The sequence below is a fragment of the Penicillium samsonianum genome (assembly GCF_028829775.1).
Source record: "Penicillium samsonianum strain IBT 33392 chromosome Unknown utg000006l_segment0_segment0, whole genome shotgun sequence".
NCBI lineage: Eukaryota > Fungi > Ascomycota > Eurotiomycetes > Eurotiales > Aspergillaceae > Penicillium > Penicillium samsonianum.
Genome location: NW_026643264.1, coordinates 853060 through 873958, shown reverse-complemented (window position 1 = coordinate 873958; position 20899 = coordinate 853060). Strand labels below are relative to the sequence as shown.

General features: G+C 47.0%; 5 protein-coding genes across 5 annotated transcripts; 2 read left to right on the top strand and 3 right to left on the bottom strand.

Annotated features, from left to right (window-relative positions):
- Positions 1–1481: 1481 nt before the first annotated feature.
- N7471_010479 (FAD-binding oxidoreductase) lies at positions 1482–3410 on the top strand (the record flags this gene model as incomplete). Its single annotated transcript, XM_057283198.1, has 5 exons — positions 1482–1770; positions 1827–2315; positions 2365–2757; positions 2930–3021; positions 3279–3410. 5 exons carry the CDS (start codon positions 1482–1484, stop codon positions 3408–3410), a joined length of 1395 nt encoding a protein of 464 aa, XP_057132177.1.
- A 1109-nt stretch (positions 3411–4519) lies between these two features.
- Positions 4520–4741, top strand: N7471_010478 (uncharacterized protein; the record flags this gene model as incomplete). The annotated part of the gene is made up of 1 exon (XM_057283197.1): positions 4520–4741. One exon carries the CDS (start codon positions 4520–4522, stop codon positions 4739–4741), a length of 222 nt encoding a protein of 73 aa, XP_057132176.1.
- Positions 4742–4766: 25 nt separating this feature from the next.
- On the bottom strand, positions 4767–6350 carry N7471_010477 (uncharacterized protein; the record flags this gene model as incomplete). The annotated part of the gene is made up of 2 exons (XM_057283196.1): positions 4767–5840; positions 5898–6350. The coding sequence occupies 2 exons, from the start codon at positions 6348–6350 to the stop codon at positions 4767–4769; spliced, it is 1527 nt and encodes a 508-aa protein (XP_057132175.1).
- Positions 6351–16265: 9915 nt separating this feature from the next.
- Positions 16266–16547, bottom strand: N7471_010476 (uncharacterized protein; the record flags this gene model as incomplete). Its single annotated transcript, XM_057283195.1, has 1 exon — positions 16266–16547. One exon carries the CDS (start codon positions 16545–16547, stop codon positions 16266–16268), a length of 282 nt encoding a protein of 93 aa, XP_057132174.1.
- A 2259-nt stretch (positions 16548–18806) lies between these two features.
- N7471_010475 (uncharacterized protein) lies at positions 18807–20261 on the bottom strand (the record flags this gene model as incomplete). Its single annotated transcript, XM_057283194.1, has 3 exons — positions 18807–18832; positions 18879–19394; positions 19820–20261. 3 exons carry the CDS (start codon positions 20259–20261, stop codon positions 18807–18809), a joined length of 984 nt encoding a protein of 327 aa, XP_057132173.1.
- Positions 20262–20899: the final 638 nt, after the last annotated feature.

The following is a 20899-nucleotide window of genomic DNA, read 5'->3' as shown; positions in this document are numbered from 1 at the left end:
TTATAAGGATCATAATACAATGTATCAGAGTGGAGGCTCGTGGATGCGTCGGCGAGAGAGCTGCCGCTTGGCTCATAAAATAAAGGTGCCGACGGCTTCGAGGATGCAGGGCTCATGATTTTGAATCGGATGGTAAGTGGTTGGGTAGATCAAGAGGTCAACCAGTGATCGCGTTTTATCTGCGAAAACTTCTGAACATGGTCTGGTCAGCCCTCGCCATGACGACGCTACTTGTTCGGAGGCAAACAAAATACAATCTGCAATGGCACTAATCCTGTGCCTCGAGGCACCCAATAATATGTGCTAATCACCATAGCCTAGTGTCTTCATAATGAGCATCCTGGCACTTGGTCTGTTCGCTGCTTTTTCTAATCATATGTATGAAATTCCTTTGCTCGGCCGTAGAAAAAGAAATCTGGTTATCATGCCCAACGCTACAGTGTAAAAAATAGTCTCATCATGGCAAGGTGCATGTTAGTACGAAAGAGCTGCGGGAGGGAGCCATTCGGTGGAGCCAGTCGGTGGAGCCAGCAGGTATATCCTAGAAGTCTGAATGATGAATGAGTTGCCAAAATCCCTGCACAGGTATACCACACCAGCATCAGAAGACCAGCCTCGCCGATGCTATGTATTCTTTCACCAATTGAAGATACTGGCTTACCGTGGTGGTGATGTGTTGGCATAGGGGCTGTACAAGGTAGTGTTCGTTCCACGGCACTCTCTCGCGCTTTACTGTTAATTTTTAATTTTCTTCTTTTTGAAATTGAAAATTATCTTATCATACTAACGCGGCCATGGGATTCACTTGGGATCTTACCGCATTGCTAGTTTAATGCGTTGGCACATTATAGCTGACTTCGATCCATGACCCGACCACAAGTTACTTTGCGCTTCTGCCGGCCAGTTTCCACTATAAAATACCCTGCAACATCCAAGGACCAACACTAACAACCTTTGTCATAGAATACTTTAGCCGAATTAACATGGCGACTCTCGACTCTCTGAAGTGTGCCCTTAAGCAGAGGGCCATGGAAACGGTCTCCTCCCCAAGAAAGCCACTGTCAGACAAACAGTACAGCCTTGGCTTCGACATTTTGGTGCGGGGCTCAGGGTGGATGTCGTACCGAGATTTTATCATTCCTCAACTATCTCGTCTGCTAGCACCCCTCATCAAATCGCGTGGCCGGATCTCAGTACTAGAGATCGGACCTGGCCCGAAAAGTGTACTGGCATGACTTGCCAGACATCTGAGACAGAAGATTTGGAGATACACTGCATTTGAACCCGATAAATTGTTTGCTACAAGTGTCGAAGATGGGCTTTCCTCTGCCTCGGAGATAGAATCTCCACTGCCCGGTCTGAAATGCCCGCCCCGTATTCATCGGATGCCATTCATGCGACATAGCCACCGAAGGAGCGATATCGGTAACAGTGGGTGTGACAATGATGAAAAATTCGATATCATCCTATTCTGCCACAGCATGTATGGCATGAATCCAAAAGCCAAATTTATCGAAGAGGCCATAGAAATGCTTGTTGAACAGCCAGGAGGCGGAATGGTGGTCGTTTTCCATCGCGATAAGGTCTTCTACCTTGGCGGATTAGTGTGCCATCGAACGGCCTCTTTTCCAACCGGATCTGTATGCGTGATGGATGACGATGACGAACTGGACCGTTTTGCCTCTTTCGTCGCAGGATTTCTTGCAGAGGATGTGGAAGCGGACAGGGCTATCCGAGCCGAATGGCGGAAGGTGTGCCGCACCTTAGCCCGTCGGGAAGAAGCCCACCCAAACCAGCTTTTTTCAGCTCCCCCGCTATTATGGCAGCCTTCACCAAAGATGCGACGGCATTATCCGAGCTCACGATGGAAGTCCCGTTATTGAATGGGAACAAGCGAGTCAAAAACCGTGAGGCTCGTCTCCGCCATCCTGCCTCAATTGTAAGGCCGACAGATGTTCAACACGTCCAGCAGTGTGTTAAATGGGCTTTGAAGCATAGGCTAAGCCTAAGTGTTATTGGCGGGGGTCACAGCGGCCACTGCCTATGGTCTAATGTCGTTGCAGTTGACATGGGAGCCTTTGACCAAGTACACATTCTCACGGCCGGAAGTGATGGAAAAGGATGGCGTTCCAGTTCCGATTACCTGGTCATCGCCGAAACCGGCTATACGACGGAGGATATCATCCGCAAAACAATGGCGGCGGGCATAACAGTGCCCTTAGGCGCTCGCCCAAGTGTAGGCGCCGGGCTGTGGCTACAAGGTGGCATCGGACATCTAGCTAGACTTCATGGGCTTGCGTGCGACGCCATCGTGGGTGCTGTAGTGATCAGCGTTGAATCTAGCCAAGCTCTTTGGCATCGTAGTCAGCGTTACTTTCAAGGAATTCGTGGCTCCAACTTACTCAATTCGAAATTGGGTTATTCCGCTGAGTGACGGGCGCGAAGCAAGCCTCAAGATTTACAATTTTGACAGACTCGTGGCCAGGAATCTACCCCGAGGACTTTCTGCAGACGCGTATCTATACTGGGATATCGATCAGCTGCATCTTGGCATCACCAGGTTCGAATCTTCCGCAACTAGGTCCACCTCTGAAATACCCACATACACAGCCGTACGCACAGTTTTGGGACCGGAAGACGATTATAGTATGGTGGACAGTGCCGGTTTGTTTGAGACCGAAATGTATATCTCCAGAATGCACGGAGGACACGGTGGAAGCAAGACGTCTTCGTTCAAGCGATTAGTGCGACCCTACGGTATGACTAGCATATGCAGCGCTATGGCAAAAGAAGGTTTATAATCAGGTCAATTTTTTTTCCAAGAAAAAAGGTATCACAGATTCTTGGGCTTGTCGGAGAAGCCGATTACCACTAGGTTTTCTCTAGACTATCAGGCCGAATGCAGACATTAAAGCTTCCATATATCCAGTCCTCCACATTCACAACATGACACAGATCTCGAGACGCAAGACCAAGATGTCTGGTAATAAGCGACTTAATCAGCTCTCGGTTTCGGTACAGGTGAGTAAAGAGTCAGAACTTCTTATCTCTATAGCCAAACTAGGGGAGAATATTAGCGTCACTGTCCTTTGAAGCATCATATATCCTGAGCCTTGACGAATCCCCCCTACCTGAGAATTTGGTCGGCGGCCGCCGTGGCTGACTCTCGAAGAATTTTCCGTTTTAAAAATCCGAATTCTCAAGCATATTGCGAAGTATCGCTTCCGAGACGTATAGTGGAGTGATACTTAGCGGGTCATACGATACAATCCGTATAGTCGACGGCCTTCACAAATGTATTGCGCGACATCAATCTTCAGGTTACTGTTTGCTATAGTGGCAGAAACCTCTTCGGTTACCTGTCCAATATCGCTGAGCTTCATCATTACAACTTTGAAAAGCCGCTCTGAAACGTATCTAGAGCACCATCCTCCTGGTCCCCGAGTTTCTCGGCGTAACTCGGCGTAACACCGCACAGCCTTGGTAGGAGATTCCGAGACAAGTAGATTAAGCTGACAGCCACTTTTGTTGAAAAGTGTTTCTGGTTGCTGGATCCATTGTTCAATAGTGGAGGCCGGAAAGTCAGGGACGATGATATCTTGCTTCGTAAAGTTATTGGGTTTGGATCTCCTAGAACACGCACACAATCCGATCTTTCTCCTAGATTCCGGAGGAGTGCTTGACCACAGCGCTCGGCATTTTTGAATTAAGTCTTCACTGATCTCGGAACTACTTTGCGGTGTAATTGCATAAAACTCTTCTAGAGCACTCAAGACAACACTCTCGTTGGCGCCCATGGTTGACTAGTGGTTGTGGGAAGGAAACTGTTTTCCTTTGGTTCGAATAGAATAGGAATAGGGGGAATCGTCAGATTTGGTTCCAGGCTTCACTTATGTCGTGTAGAGATTCTTCCTAATTGGACAGCTTCTGCATATCTCAACGCACAGGCCTCCGTGCTGTGTCTCGTAGGTTGAGAGGGCATTGGTCACTCCCTAGGCACTTCTCCTCATAACGAGTGGTGCATATGTCGACAGTTCCCATTCTGGCTTGGCTTAGGCTTTACTATAGTGGAGGCGGCGGGTAGCTAACGTCTCCGATTCGCAGCAACGCTCGAACCCCCCCCCCCCCCCGATCAAGGCACGGCTCGCCCACTAACACGACAGATTTAATGTTGAACAATCCATAGACCTAGAACACCGGTAGCGACCTACGATTCTTATACGGGGCCCCTCTCAAAACGCTCTTGATGAGTCAGTAAGAGCCAATCATTCTACCGGAAAACGTAGTGGCAGAGCGGGGTATATAGCCCCCACTCGCCGGCCAAAACGGAAGAGAATATACATAAGGGCTTCTCCTACCAAAGCTTGCATACCCTTCCTACTACCTCGGCAAACGTCACATGCTCTCTTGCCATATGGTGCCAATATTTCCTTCCAGTCAGACCCTATTGTGCCGGCGGTAAGATTCTATTGAGGCCTTCTTAACTCTGCAAAAAGATTACTCAACGCGTTGCCTCTAGATGGCGGATCGAGCATCAGATTCAAGTTATGATGGCAAAGTCGAAGAAGCAAGTGTCGCTATGAAAATGGATGCAAAATCTATGAACCAGCTCTCCTCTTCCGGGAAGGCCGCGCAGCAAAAGAGAAGTGGAAAGGCAATTGCAAGTCTCCAGGCTGCAGCAGAGCAATTGAAAAGGGACGAAAACAATAGCCAGGGACAAAGTCAAAATCAACCAAGATAATTGCAGATATGCGGGAAGCAGTGATCTAGCATCGAAATGCTTCTTGTAGAGAAGCATCGTATCTTTCTTTGTCTTTGACCTTTTGTTCAATCAAGGCGGCTGTATTTAAGAAACAATATGGCATCGTGATGCTCCAAAACTCGGGAATACCATGACCATTTGTAAACTTGGGCTGAATGTGGTCATAAAAAATTGTGGAAAAGGCCGAAGGACTCGTAAGAGCAAGAGAATACCAGAATGTGCCATTCTCAAGTCCTTTCTTCATTGTCGGGTACAGATGAAAAGGGTCGGAACTCCTCTGTTCCTCCGCAAAGGTGTTCATGAATTCGGTGTGGAGGGCCTCATATTCACTCGAGTCGATCAAGTCGATGGCTTGGTTTGTTAACCAATATGGAGGATGTATCATCTCAGCAGGGTGAGAACAAGCCCATTCAAGGTCTATTAGCCGTACAATATTCCAATTACTGTCAACAAAGATATTACTTTGGTTGAGATCTGTGAGGTTGAAAAGAAATGGCCCCCGGAAAAGCTCCCGGTTAAAAATACAAGGCCAAATGCTTCTCATGACCATTAGTGCAGACGTTTGATAGAGTCCGTCTTCACGACTGTTGAGTGCGTTGGGCTGATGGCGAAGGCGACTTTCGTGTAGAGAAAGAGTGTCGTGAATAAAGGATTCTATACCAAGATGTGTCGTGGCCCGGTGTATGTTCACCGGAATTCTTTCGTTTTCCAATTGTTGTATTTCCATGGTAAGAGGCCGGTTGTTCAATCTTAGACAGCCGTCATCATCAATAGCAAAAGATCCAATCTTAGGCAGTGGAACCCGTGCCATAGTGAGGATAATGCGAGAAAGGCCTCGGAACAGGTTCGAGCGCAGAGTCTGGTTGAAGCGCCCTTCCTCCCAGGTTGCAGAAAGCAAATTGCCACTTGATTGACTGACATATTCGATGATGATGTAAGGTTCACCGAGAGGATTGTCAGATTTACCGGGATTCTCAGCGTAGAAGGATGGAACTCGATATCCTAGTGTCCATAAAATAAGTCGGCGCAGACGCTGGATATTGCGAAAGAGGAAAGGCAGGCTGTTGAATTCGGTGAACTAGGTGAAATTATAAGTGAGGGTTCGAATTGCGAGAAGAATAAACGAGAGTAATACAATTTTGCCGCTCGAAAGCCCATATCCATAAAGATGGGGGATGGGGACAGTCGGGCAATTTTCTTTAAGCCATGTGTAGGTTCCAACTTCACAACGGACTTTTTCATCGGCATTGCCCGGGCAACAATTCTCCCCAATCCGATACGGCAGGGGAAATCGAATCATGACCTGCCTCCCGACCACTCCTGTTGAGCCAAAAATATCAACCCGAATACAAACATTAAAGCTTCCGTGTATCCAGTCCTCTACATCGACAACATGACACAGATCTTGAGACCCAAGGCCGAGATGACGGGCAACGAGCGACTTGATCAGCTCTCGATTCCGGTAAAGATGGGTGAAAAATTGGATCTTTTGGTCTCGGTAGCCTAGCTCGTGGAGAATATTAGCGTCGTTATCCTTTGCAGCACTATATGTAATTTCGCTTCGTAGAAGTGAACGGGTCTTTAACATAGCGACGATGTCATGGTCCTGAGCCAAGGGAATCGCAGGGTACAACGCTCTTCATTGCCTCTGAAAGGGGCCGCGAGTAACCCCTGGTAAGGGGCATTGAAATCAGGAAAGGGGTTCAAGGTATCGGGGAAACGCTTTTCCTCTTGCCGCGGTTCCTACATTTTCTGCCTGGGGCAGACGCCAAGGCCGCGAGCTCAGTAATGCAACAAGTAATACAGTGCGCACCCCTTCGCTGGATAAGTTCTCTCTCGTTTATGGTGTATTTTCTTTGGCGTAGAGAAATCCAGTATTCCCGTTGCTTGCTGCTCTCTCATTTTGGGATCAAGGTGGGATTTTCTAGCATATGCCTCTAAGCCAGCCACCAACGCGCTTTCACGCGATGTTCAGCCTTCCGTACCCCAATCAAAACCACCGGGTATAACATGGAAGCTAGTAGGCTGTCTGGGTGACCCTCAGGGGAACCCGGACGACCCTTCTGACTCTAAATTTTAGCTAATTAGCTCAGGCGATCATGAGAAAGTGGAGCTGAAGATATGATCTATCATCTCTATCAACCAGAAAAAATTGACAAACAGACTGATTACGCACTTCTATCCCTGAGTCCTTCATCTAATTGTGAGAAAGAAAATTTATAGGTAAGAACTGTAGTATTCTCATCCTCACCTCTCCTTCCTCATGCCCCAATTCTCCGACCCATTTTCCTCCTCTGTCTATGAGGCAGTACTGTCAGATCATCTTGAATATGTTGCTGATACTTCACCATTTCAGCTTTATTCTCCTGTGCTGTCTGGAAGTCCACAGACCCTCGACACGTTAGACGCGTTATCAGGTCCGAATTGCCTTCATCGCATCTGTCCTGATCGGATTAGGACATTCATCCTATATTCCCTAGCAATGGGTAATGAGTTCGTGAATTGGTGGCTTTAAACCGACTTCGGGAAGAAAAAACGGTTGGCGTGGGATGGGAAACGTGACGCGGAGTGCTGGAAACACTATGACCAGGTTGCCCTCGAAAAAGATGGAAAGCCTGGGGTTATGTGCCATCAGTGTCGGAAGGTGCTTGACCACCCCGGGTGGGCTCACTCAGGGACAACTTCAATAAACAAGCATTATAATGGGGTGAACTGTCGGAAAGTCGTCAATGTTACAGGGAAGAAGCCAAATATCAAGCTTGCATTAGAGCATGCTGTATGTATGAAGCCTTGCTATGATTTTGAGCATACTAACTCTTACCTCTACTTCTAGGCTCAGAATGCGACTATACGAAGATTCGATCAGCGAGTTTGGCAGCAGAAGCTTGCCAAGCTCCTTACTGTGTCGCATCTTCCCTTCCTTTTTCTCGAGCATCCCGAGTTTCGTGATCTTATCTCCTACGCTCGGCTTGCACCATCAATGCCAGAAATTCCATCCGCTAAGGCTATGCGCCGGCAGCTACGAGATCTAGTCCGTGAGAACCAAAAGAGTATCCTTCAGACACTCCCTTCTGGCGCTAAGCTATCACTTGCCCTTGATTGCTGGACATCTCCATTCAAGCAGGCATTTTTGGCTATCATTGGATACTTTCTTGACGAACAGTGGGAGTATCGTGAGATATTGCTTAGATTTGAACATTTACATGGATCTCATTCAGGTGCAAATTTGAGTGAAGTAGTTTTCCAGTTGCTGCAGGAGCACCAGATCACAGATCAAGTGCTTTCGGTAACTACCGACAACGCTTCAAACAACAAGACTCTCCTGGCAAGTGTCCACGAGGCAATTGAGTCACTACAATCCTCGAACGACGTCATTATCATCCGGGTACCTTGTATTGCACACGTGATCCAGCTTAGTCTTAGGAATCTCCTTGGGAAGATGAAGGCCATTCCAAAGAATGATACGGTTGAGCAGACATGGTCTGATGATCGTGTAGATAGTCCTACGTGCGAGGCAGCAGAAAAGAGAGATCGTGGACACTCTGAATAAGGTAAGACCTTTGAACTGAATTTCATCTTATTTTACTAATCTACATCCTAGGTCCGAAGCCTTGCAATCTTCATCAATGCGAGTCCTCAACGCAGAGAGTCATTCTACAACTTGCAAACAAAGGAGCCAAAGCTTGTTCCAATCCAGGATGTTACTACTCGATGGAATTCAACATTCTGGATGCTCGCACGCGCGAAGAAGCTCCAGCAGGCCTTCGATGCGTTCTGCTCCCAGTACGACCAAGAGCACTTTGCCTCAAGTCAGGAGCAGTGGCGGCAAGTTGATTATCTTCTCTGCATTCTTCAGCCGTTTCACCGATTCACAACCCTTCTGTCAAAGAAAAGAGATGTTACTATCCACCGGGTCTTTAAGGTCTACAATAAGCTCTTTGACCACCTTGAAAAGTCGATCAGACAGTTTAGGCGGAAGAGGGTTGCTTGGAAGCAGGTGATGCTTACATCCCTCGAAGCGGCAAAAAGCAAGATTTCAACCTACTACCGAGACACCGACAAGGTTGACGATTATCTTTACCCCATTGGCACAATCCTTTCTCCACAGGATAAACTCCAGTTCTTCTCAACTTCGGACTAGGACCCAGACCCAGTGGAAGGGATTGATTACCGAGCAACCTATCGCCAGAGCCTTGAGTCCTGCGTCGAGAGGTACTCTAAGAGTTTTACCGAAGAGCAGCAGGTATTGCGTGCCCCTACAATGAACACTCTAACGGATGAATTTGATTTGGCCTGTGTTCGAGACGAGTCGCAGCAATCTCAGATTTCACAACTGGCACAGTCAGACGAGCTTACAAGGTATATTGATAGCGGTGAGTATCTCTTGATCTGTGTGGGAAGAATTGCTGATTTATCTTTCAGACACAGTCCCAAATGCCCAGCCTCGAACCTGGTGGAAAGATCACCAAGATAAATTCCCTGCAATGGCGAGGCTTGCACGAGATATTCTTTCTAATCCAGCTAGTGGTGCAGGAGTAGAGCGGCTTTTCAACTCTGCACGAGATGTGTGTTATTATAGTCGAGGCTCTCTACAACCTCAAACAATCTCGGACCTTATGATGTATATGTGTACATCAAGATTCGAGATTTACGAAGAGGAGCGAATAATGCTTTCTGAATATCTTTCAGCCCAGGAGATACAGGCTGCAAAGGAAGAGAGAACACAGCAACAAATCGCCGTTGATCCAATCAGTGATGATGAAGAGGATGAAGGGCCTTCTACACAGCTCTCAGCAACTTCGCAAGCCCCAGCAACTTCGCAGGGGCCATCTGCAAACGCACTGCGCAAAAGACGCGTGATCGATATAGTTGAGGATGCGGCGGATGATGAGGAAGAAGATGATGAAGAAGTGATTCCTCTGCCAAAGACACAGCACCGAGTGTCAGGCAGAATCCGCAAACGTTCAAGGTTGCTTGATGGATATGAAACGTCGAACAAGTAGTTTTATTGATTTATTGCATTCGTTTAATTTAATTTAATTTGATTTAATTTATTCGGAGTTAAAGCTAAAAAAAAAAGCTGGCCTACAAATGCTGTAAGTGAGATACTCAAAAATACCGCCGAAATCTGCATAATTCATGCTACGCGTGACTTGTTGATGTTTGCACTATTTGACGACCCTAGGGGGAGGGTCGTGACCCTCAGGGTCGGGTCATACTCCTAACGACCCGGACCGGACGGAGGATCAGGGTCAGGATTCACGACCCTGAAACCTGCATGGTCCGGGTCGCGGTCCGGGTAGTCAGGGTTACCCGCGGGTCATGGCGAGGTCTACATATAAAGCGGAACAGATTGGCGCCATAATACGAAAATCTGAACTCTTGGGGTTTTCCATAGAATGGAAATATTCTATTGGTTGGCCAGGCCTTTTAAAGCGAAGATTCCGAACCGTCGGCAAGTCGTCGAATCGTGTCGTCTTGGCTCCGACCATCGTGAAACTTCCAATCATTCAATAGTGAATGGTTGCATTGGAGCGAACCGAACACTGCACTAAGCTGTTATAGCGGTAGATGTGCTTTCACCCGCGTTTTCATTGACTGGAGTCGACTGTATGTATGCCTGGATGCCAAGGCCATAAGATTATTCTCCTGCATGAAACCCACGTCTGTCCGTGAAAGTCCACAGGATCGTCTCAGCCACCTGTATTTTACCGTGTCTGTCCGCAAAAGTCCGCGGGATTGTCTCCCCCAGCGTTTCGCCTGCATGCGTTCGAGTGGGGTACGCCGGCCAACGAATTGGCCGCTTGTAGGTCCAGGGGCCGGCGAACTCAGTTCCAGTGGGTGTACAAGGATGCATCTGGACTCGAATCCAGGGAAAAGCCTGTCCGTACTTGTGGGGCACTGGCCAAGTCAACAAACGCGGATGCTTGGCCTACTTCCGCACGTTAGCCAAACACTGGTATTCTCTGAAAGTCTGCAGGATGAGCCCCAACGTATAACCCGCTCGCATAGTTTCCTGGTAGACCATGCCACGCGGTCCATCCAATCAAGCTACTGGTAGGAACGAGACATTTTATTGCAGCGCCCCAGCCACGTTCCACCAATGGCACGACCCAAATCTACCACTGTAGCTAGGAGCAAAAGTAAGCCAACTCGATCAGGGTGTAGTTTTCAGGAAACCCGGCCGTTTAGTTGGCTCCATTTTAGAAAATAGAATAATGTAGAAGAATCAATGAGAAGGACAAAAAAGAAAAGCCTGGTCCCCTTCAAGTTGACAATCGCCCACATTTTCCCCATCCTAGCGTCCTGACACATCATGCCTGGCTTTTCGGGACCCAATAAAAACCGGCGCGCCGGGTTCCCGGGCTATCACAGATGCACGCAAGCCCGTTCCTGGGCACCCGGCTGAGATCGTGCCCCCGCCAAGGCACTGGCTCCTGTAATGTGCTCAGCTCCCTTCCTTTTTCTAGCATCATCTTTCTCACGCATTAGATCCGTCATATTCTCTGCCTTTTGGCCCTTACTGGCTTCGCAAATCATTAGGGCTAAACACGTTACTGGGGCTTCCATCACACTTCGATTTCTCTATAATGCGCCGCGCTTTCACTGCTGAAATTGGATCTAGCCCTGGCATCCCCTTATACTTGCTGTTTACTGCTGAACAACACAACATACATATTGCTGTGGCTGTGTGGACGTAGCATAGCTAGACCATAGCACTGAGTCGTTATCGGTACAATAGTACCCGGACTCGTCTCTGAACATGCATGGATTACTATTAGTGTGTGCGCCTTGGAAATCGTTGTTCTAGACCTCTCGCACGCAGGCTTGCAGGGGTGTCGGAAAAGGGGCTCATCCCGGCAAGTTCATATCCCCTGTGTGAAAAAAAGCGCCAGGTAGGCATGGGTACCGCTTGACTCATTTGAATGACCTGTGTGCAATAAATTCGTCGATAGGCTTGCTAATGCGGCAGTGCTGAAGGCGTCTGCGGTGCTGCAGTAAGTAAGTGCGTAGGCAACGTACTTTCTCTAGGCAGAGGCTACGCGTAAGATGGATCATATTTTGTAGGCCCATCCTACGAGTGACGCCTGATACTCGTAATCTCCCTGCATGTCTGCGGTACATTCCATTGCCAGCGTTTTTACTGGTATCCCTGACCGTAAAGACGGGAATTGGAACGTGCCGTTATGGTACTGATGCCCGATTTGAGACGTGGGGCATATCATCACAACCCCCTGAAGAGACAACGCCATGGCTGTCTAGCGGTGTGCCCTGACATTGAAGGCCCCATTCTTTGTTTCCTTAAATTTCCTAACATGCGTGGATTGCCCCTTTATTCCATGGTCACCACCCTATGGGCAATGATTCTTGGTTTCTTTCATCTTTTGTCTCGTTCCAGACCCGCGCCGCTTGATAATCGCTTTCTCAGAGATTCATCTTAAAGGTCACTTAGTTATTCGTAGGTGAAAGCCGCTTCTTACCGGATTCAATTATGCTGACTGATGCCCATTTTCTAGTCCTCGAGCATCTCGAATATTTCCGTCTACTCAAGGAAGATGTCACAACGCCTAGCAGCTGAAAGCAATCCAGACAAATTACCATCGACAGCAGGGGCGGGGGGTTCCGGGCTAAATAACCCGGAAATTAGGGGGATTTTCGTTACGCTTGGGGGTTTTGATGAATTTCTGAAAATAAAGGAAGGAACGTGGCAGGAAGAGGTAGGATCTACCGAACAGAGATGTCTACTGGAAGGCATTGTGTTCCTTGGATATATGTATTCATTGAACCAACAACCATATCTTTTAAAGGGCCTCCTGGAGCGGGCTATTGCGAAATCGAAGTATAGCCTTACGAAACCTGAACTCGATAGAGCCATCGATGAATCTTTGGGAGAAGAGTCGCTTGTTGAAGAAAAACTCGATCAAGCCATCATTTCCCTATGGAATGGACGTGGTAACGCGGAAAGAAAACTCCATCAAGCTTTCGCTCTCCTTCGTCGAAAAGTTCTCCTGGATAGAAGAAAACACTCTCTTCTATAAAAAAAAGAGGCTCTTGACGCTATTGCTGCAGCTTTGGGAAAAGGATATCGAGTTTCTTTTCTACTCTTCACAAGTTTCTAGAAATACCGGTAACCCTTTTGGACTAAGCTACGGTTCCGCAGGACTGGCGTACTTGAGGCATAAGCATCGAGGAAAAGGTTGGTCCTTTTTGGGAAGCCAAGCAAGATTTCATTACAGATCCTCCATCCCTTACTCTTTTTTTTGTGACATTCTGTATTTACCTGTCCTCCCTTACGTTACTGAATTCTTTGAGCCGTCTTCTAATTCTACTACAGTCATCGATTTTGCTGGTAAGCTTCCTGGAACAGCGTCAGTAGTCCGCTGAACTTGACTAGCCTTCTACGGGCAGGATAAAGCAGCTAAATGAAAACTAGAAGACGAAATTCGTAGTGCTTGTCTAGACTATGGGTTTTTCCAACTGCGTAACTCCATTGGTCACTCTCGAAGAGTCATTGTTGGGCTCTAGGCAGTTGACCGGCAGATTTTTCAAGGCTCGTGTGTGCTTCCCCAAAAAGAAGAATGAGTTGTCGAAGTCATGCAAACAGTCTGTGCAGGAATGAATCAGCCAAGAAGCCAGTACACGTGTCTTCCTTCAGTATAAAGCCATCTAACCTTACGATGCGTTGTCATCTTATCTGTTCCTATTATTAGCCATGGACACCACATTCTCTGGCCAAGATGAGGACGATGGAAGCCCAAATACTGTTCTTGACCTGTTAACTGAACCAATCATCTTTCACCTTTCCAAATTTGAAACAATTCATCTCCTTGTGGTTCCCAGCTCGACAGGTGGCGCCGCACCCCTGCAGACATCTCATTCGTAGCCTTTCCACCGATGAATAGCACTTAGGATTCCACAGATGCATATTTGATTCTTGACATGGGAGGGGTATATTTACTCGGCCAACGCATGACTCAAAGTCCAAGATGGAAACTCTAAAAGGGCCAGTAAACATCATGCGGAGGCAAACTAAACCATGCGGGAGGCAGACTGGATCATGCGCCAAATCATTACCCAAGGGTCAGAAAGCCCTCACTGAATATTATGCGTCTACCAAGAACACAAGAAGATTTCAAGAAGATTTGGAAATGGAATATGGAGAACATTTTGGGACACTTGCATACGAGCCCGCATGTATGGCTTGCAACGCAAAGTGTACAAGCAAAAGCCACAGTATGCATGTTATTCATCACTGGAAATGTCAGGTTGGGCAGACGTATTTTCAGTATATATAGAGGAGCTCTTCCAGCATTCGTAGTGGTCAAGCGTTCGAGAAATCATCTTTGTACGAGAATGCTTTTGAAGAAAATCCAAACTTCCTACACGTCACTTATTACACTGACATAACATCACTTCATTCGATTACATATAATCGTCATGTCTCAATCAACAATTCACATTACCGATCCTCAAACTACCTTGCCCAAAAATCCGCCGGAATTCTACATCGAAAACATGTTCCAAATCTAGAACCCCGATACTGGTATAAAATGGCTTAACATGATTAAGCCATCAAATGTTCGAAGCCTACGCAAGATTTGGATCTCCGTTCATGCTGTATATAATCCGGGACCGTACAAAGATTTCATAAAAACAATCCTCCCAATGGCCCGCGATGGCGCGAGCTTCTTGGAAAACTGTTCACAGAAGCAGAATGTCTCGAGGAAATGGTGTTATACCTTGATTCAGAACCGACTGTCAACCACTGGAGTCCAGCTGTGGATGCTGATTTTGCGCGAACGCTTGGAAAATTTTCAAATTTACAAAAACTGGAAATTAGAGGGTATTTTCCGAAGGAATGGCCGGGCTATTTGGAGAAAAGAACAGGACTGCGGGTTTGGCAGGAGGAGAGGCAGACAGAGCAATATTTATTATCGCTGAGGGAGTTTCGAAAACTTTTGAAAGATCAAATTCTTTGAATATTAGCAACGATCATCTTTGTTCAATACTAGTATACTCTCATTGTAGCATATATATCGTGTAACTAGACTGTCACTTTTGACTAACTATACCATGCTTTTTCTTCAGGCCTATCGTTCAACTTCCAACCCTATGTCTTATGCAAGCAGCAGCCCTGTTAGCCTGCGTCTTGACTTTCGCCCCATATTGATTCGCCATTTCTCTACCGACCCATTTAGGTTGCCACATTATGGTTGCTTATACACACTTGATCGTCAACCATCATGATATAATACTGTTATGGTGTGGTTGCGGTTGACTGCTCGATTAGTAAAAAGTGGAGATTCATTTGTTTTTAAATGGAGGCCATGATGCAGGAGGCCATGATGCAAGAAGCTTATCATGTAAGAGATTCCCATCGTGTCATATCTTGCGGTGGAAAATCCAGGAGTGTGTGGCAATATGTGCAGTACCCATGCTGTGTCTCGCTCCTATTTCTATCAAACCGGGAATCAATAATTGGAATTCTTTTTACTTCAACGGTCGTGACTCCACTATTTTAGGCGGGCCATGATGGGCTGATTATAATTGAAAGACATACCGGTATAAGCCTAATGGAACGCTTCTAATGCCATATGAACATTGCTTTGAAGCTTAATCTACACACAATAAAACCTGTGTAGAGGAACACTTTTTGGCATAGATCGACAGTGGTCGATACAATAGCGGTGAGTTATAGAAGTCTCCAATAGGTGGTTTGTTTAGCCCCTTCTATCAGAGTGATGAATTCCACCTATAACAGAGGCTAAGATGGGATTATAAGCGCCCCTCACATTGTATGTGTGTTTCAATCTTCTGTTCGTGCAAAATGCGATTGAGGACATCATGCAAAAGCCCTATTCTGTGGAAGTTTAAGGTTATACTGTTTGTATAAAGGGGTTCAGCCTGTTGATTTAAAGACGTTCCTAAGTTCATTGGCCATTCTCTGAAGTCTCCTCGCAACCCAACAAAGCAAAAATTCCGCGGATGGATTCATCAAGCGAGGTTTTCGGGGGACGAAGAATGGCTTCAGTCAGAGTGCGCTCAAATTTCTTGAGATCCTAATATCGCAGATTAGAAAAGATTGCCAGCGGATTGAATGGACACATATTGGCAAAATTGTCAATGGTCAGTTGCTTTTCCCACTCGACTTCCAAGGATCAGCAACAGCTTCCATAGAAGTCGGTCTTCAGATGACTAGTCTCGGTCCATCAGATTTTCCCTACAGCCTATCGCACCATCCTCAGAGATAAGGCGTTCGCGGTCAGAAGGATCTTAATCTGCACTTCGTTACGCTATCGGTTCAACTTCGAAGTGTCCTCCAAGTTCTTCTCCGCTATGACACGGCCTGTGGTCCGGGTGTTCGGGATAGGGTGGTTCTTGGAAACATGCGGAACCCGTGCTTCTCAAAAACCCAAGGCACACATCAGTGTGGCTGAGTTACCATTTGTGTCAATGGCTGCTTTCCAAGCCTGTCCTTCTTTTGGTGACGTAAACAGTAGTCCTAAACATCCCATTGAGCTGTGATGGGTATTGCATCTTTTGTTTCACTCATCGAGCTCTCGCTCAAGTACTTGCAAACCAGAGCATTGTATCTCTCAAAAATGTCAATGATTCCAGCAAGAAGGCCTTCCCCAAGTTTCTCCGCACTTTTGAGTGTTTCGGATGCCTGGACAGCTAAGAGACTTGCTTCGTAAGGAATTATGTGGGTGTCGCATATAACGGGTCGTTTCGATATCTGAAGACCCGACAGTGGTCTTTTAGCGAGCGTAAATGGGAAGCCCATTGTGGTTCACACGGAAACCAATCCTTTTGCTCATTGCCTTGTAATGTGATCGACGACATCACTTGCTCGTATAGAAGGTCGTCCGGGAAATGCTGTTTCTAGAAAAATAAACCAATTTTGGCAATTTTAAGGCATCCAAAGTTGTTCGAGCTCCCGGGAAAAGGTTGGCCCAGCGATTTTTACATAGCAGCGAATACCTCCAGTTGTGTGCTGCGAAGTTCAACCTGGGTCTGATCGACCATGGGGTTTGGTGGCACCTTGCAAGGGCCGTCCTATTCAGTGCTCGACATATATGGAACGCCGCTTCCCATGGCTTGTATTTAGAGATGTTATACCTCGTTCGTTCACCTTTCTTAGGCAAAGCTTTCTGATGCTCTTTGCAGCGTCTAGAAGACTCAACTGAGACTTCAGTTCTGAAAAGACGGCCACGAAGTGGTACATCAATAATGCCCGGTATTCCGGTCTGCAGTCGGCATTGTTCATGGCATACTATGGATGGAACGATTGCAAAACTACCGCTGTATGCTCCTCGGTAATCCTGTCCTGGCAGCCCGATGCGCTTGAGCCATTCGTCCGAATACTCTTCACGGTGGCATCTCAAGATCACTTATGGTTTCTTCGCTCGTAAAATCCGAGCGAGCGCTTCGTGACCTTGTCTTTCTCGGCCCGTCGCCGATTTGTCGGGCTGAAAGGGGAATGCGTTTAGCACCGTAACGTCAAATATGCTTCAAGTGCCTTTACTAGCGAAGCGAATGAGTTCGTCCACGGCCAAGAGCCTCTAGGAGCCTTTCACAAATTCCTCGGAGCTGCAATTGGATTTGTGATTTCGCCTGTCCAGTCGACGCTCTAAGATAATGATTAGGTCCGAAAATCCATTCATCAAGTATTGGGCTTGACCCCAACAGATAACTAGATTATATCTCTATTTGTAGGCTATTAAACACTTTTTTGATCGGTCAGACTAAGGTTAAAAATGAGATTTATAGAGTGGTTAGTGCAGTGGTATTCCTAGGAATCGCCAGATTCTTTGAACTAACCATGAGACATCCAGAAGGCGTGTCAAAATGTCGGACAAAGAATTTGCCACAAAATATGTTCAAGTCCAGTGTCCCGACATCGAACGTCCATCAAGATGGAAATGTGATCATTGTAACGGAGGGCCAGTCTCCAGTTTCTAGAAGACAGTTTCTTGTATTATCGAAGGTACTCGATCTTGCATCGCCGGTATTTGCAAAGTTATTAAGTCCCGATTTTTCCGAAGGTGCCAAGGTGGCGAGCTCTTCCTTTCCAAAACTCAATTTGCACGAAGATGAACCATCAGCAATGGGCATAATATGTGCTATCCTTCATTATCATGAGCCTAGAGAAATGGACCATATGAATCCTAAATCCTTTTTTCTCCCACACTTAACTTCAAAAACCTAATGCGAGTCACGGTGACTCGCTGACTCGCCCCTCTCCAATGGGCTAGGCTGCCTGATGTGCTGCTGGTAACAACTCTTCCATCTTATCAAGCTTCGCGTGGATCTGGGACGGCTGCTGGACTGTTGGATGGCATGCTGTAATTGCCTGCCGGTGGGCAGCCCAAGCCGGTGTTGGGCTCCTTGGTCATGACTGCTAATTTGGCTTGGTCTAACTCCAATATGGCATTGTTTCCATGTAATAATGGGTAATTCCCGGGGTTTGGTGAAAATTTGGTTCTCCATGTTGTATGGATATATATCGTTGGATACAATGAATGCCTCAAAACATATAACTATCAATTGGGACATGTGAAGTGGTGGGATTTTTCCAAAATTAAACTGGACGACAGCTGGGACTTCTAATTACCCCTGAATCTCATCTTAGCCCCGTATTCGTCTAATTGAACTTTGGACTGATCAACTTGTTAACCCCAATGTTGATGTTATGGGTGGTTTGACTGCGGTCGCATATCCACATCTGCGCCCTCACCAAAAAAACTCCCGATTTCTAATCGTATAAACCTCCACTAATACAAGTCGAATTAACTATTAATTGGGACTATACAAAATTCACTACGAGGAATATAACTCCTGATAATCTGAGCATGATCCGACGCCAACTACAAAAACGAGTGGGGGTCTGAAAATTAAAGCGAGTGGCCGTGGACCCACCTTTTTTCTCCCATATAAAAATGCAAAGCCCTAATCCGAGTCACGGTGACTCCCCCCTCCCCCATGGGATAGAGTAACGAGGTTGCGCAATCGACTAAGAATCTGTACAGGCGCTCTTGTATCTCTAGACCAAGAAGCCCGTCGCCAGGGCTCATTTGGAGCTGGGTAGTCGCAAAACGCTCCGCATTACGCTCACAGAGTTTTCCGTATCCATTTTCAGTCCCATTCGCAAAGACAAGATCATAATCATCGAGGGTAACTTTATGGATATTCCCTGTTTTAACCCCAAATCCCGCCCAGGCGCAATCGGCAGCGATGAAGGAATGAGGTGGATGGCGGCCACGAGCATTGAGGAAAACCAGAAGCGGCGTCTCAGCGACTAATGCCTCCAGGTTGATAGGTTGCCACAGAAATGCCGCTCTCTCGCATAGAACTCCACGAGAACTTTGACGTTGACGGTCCGCCGAGATGTCCGGTCGGCGAGAAAGAGGCATATTGGGCCAAACCTTCAAGAGCAGAAGCTTGCGCCGCTTGTGTGTTCTCTTACACCAACGACTTCTAATTGTCTGCTCATGGTATCTTATGAACCAATTCAACTGAGTCCAATGCCGCAAAATGCTTTGAGACCACTCTGAGACGTCTTTGGCGACCCGGTCGGCCTCGGGAATAGGTTCTGTCATAGCTTTGCCAGGATCGGGCACAAAGGTGTTGGCTGCGGACGACGTGTTACAACCTCATAGGACATCAATAAAACACAGACTCTGGTATCAGTTAGAGAAATGCTGCTGCTACGAGAAACAGCCAGTTGACGTTATGTTTTATTCAGGACTCTAAAATTAGACGCGTTTGATACGGTACGGCGCCGTTACATTCTATGCGTAACGCATCGAACAAAAAGACTTCTAATAATTTCGACGCTCTTATCTTCTCCCACCTGAAAACTAGATGGGAAATTTCGGTTGAGTCTCAGCTCTCAACTTGGAACTATAGCCTATCCGACATGGATGTTAACCACCTGAGAATTTGCTCGCTCAGACGAACTCACCTTACAGCATGAACAACTTACTCATAGAAAATGTTCAGTCGCACCAAACTGGGGCCTGACCCTGTGCCAGTTTTTCCGCGGATCGACCGTACCGTCTTCCAATTTTCGTCGGACCCGATCGTCTAGTCTGGACGGACAATCCTTGCAGTAAAAAAACTCTTTGATGAACTTGACGTTCGAATTCTGTTCGAACTCCGCATGCATGGCCCGCTTCATGTCTTGGACATCCTCATCGTAATAAACAATCTCGGCTTTACGAAGCCGAGATAGACCACTCATTGTCGGCCGCAGGGCACAAGGGTAACTGCCAGTAACTCCGAGCGTCGGGGTCACCATGGGTTCAATGATCCAAAGGAACTTGTAGTGATATAGAGCATCACCGGCCTCACCCGCTGGCACCCGCTCTCCAGTGACAAGAACGCTCTGGATAGGTACTCCCATACCGTTGAACTCAAAAGCGTTGCGGACAATCATCTCGTCCTCCCTCTCAAACTCCCGAATCTTGGGCACCCAATATTCCAAAACTGCCTTCATGTTCTCGGGGATAGGGCGTCGCTTATGAATTCGCTTATGACAGTGACGTCGATCAAAGCGGATTGTAGATTCTGCCTCGTATCTGCGAAGAGTACCTCTCGCCAACTTACTGAGCTAGGAAGAACTCCTACCGGTACTTATTTATATTGAAGGGAGGTGCGCCAGTCCACCAGCACTACACATGCTCCTCGCGTGTACTTACGTGTTACCACACAATCCATGCTCTACCTGCATTACCTGCTCTATTGGGAAGGTCTCCAGTCTCGCCAAGACTCAGCTCGAGACTGCAAAATCTCCTCTTCGGAATAGATACTTTTAGGCGGTGAAGCTTTGGCTGCTCTTTCAGGCAGCAGGGCACGACTATGACTAGACCTCGCCATATTGCTTTTTCGGGTACCCCATGGGGTACCCGCGAGCCTGCCAAGAACCCATGAGCCTGTATATTACTGAATAACAGACGTAATACAGACAGTAACTCATATAGAGATATGTAATATGGTATATATTACGTGTATTCAAATTTCTTGGCGGGTTTTGGGTCAAGGGCCGCCCCACTTATCGGCCCTTCCAAACCTCGCTGGCATTCTGCCCTCAAAATGCAAGTAGACCAAAGGAACTGTTCTTTCGCCGCGTACCCT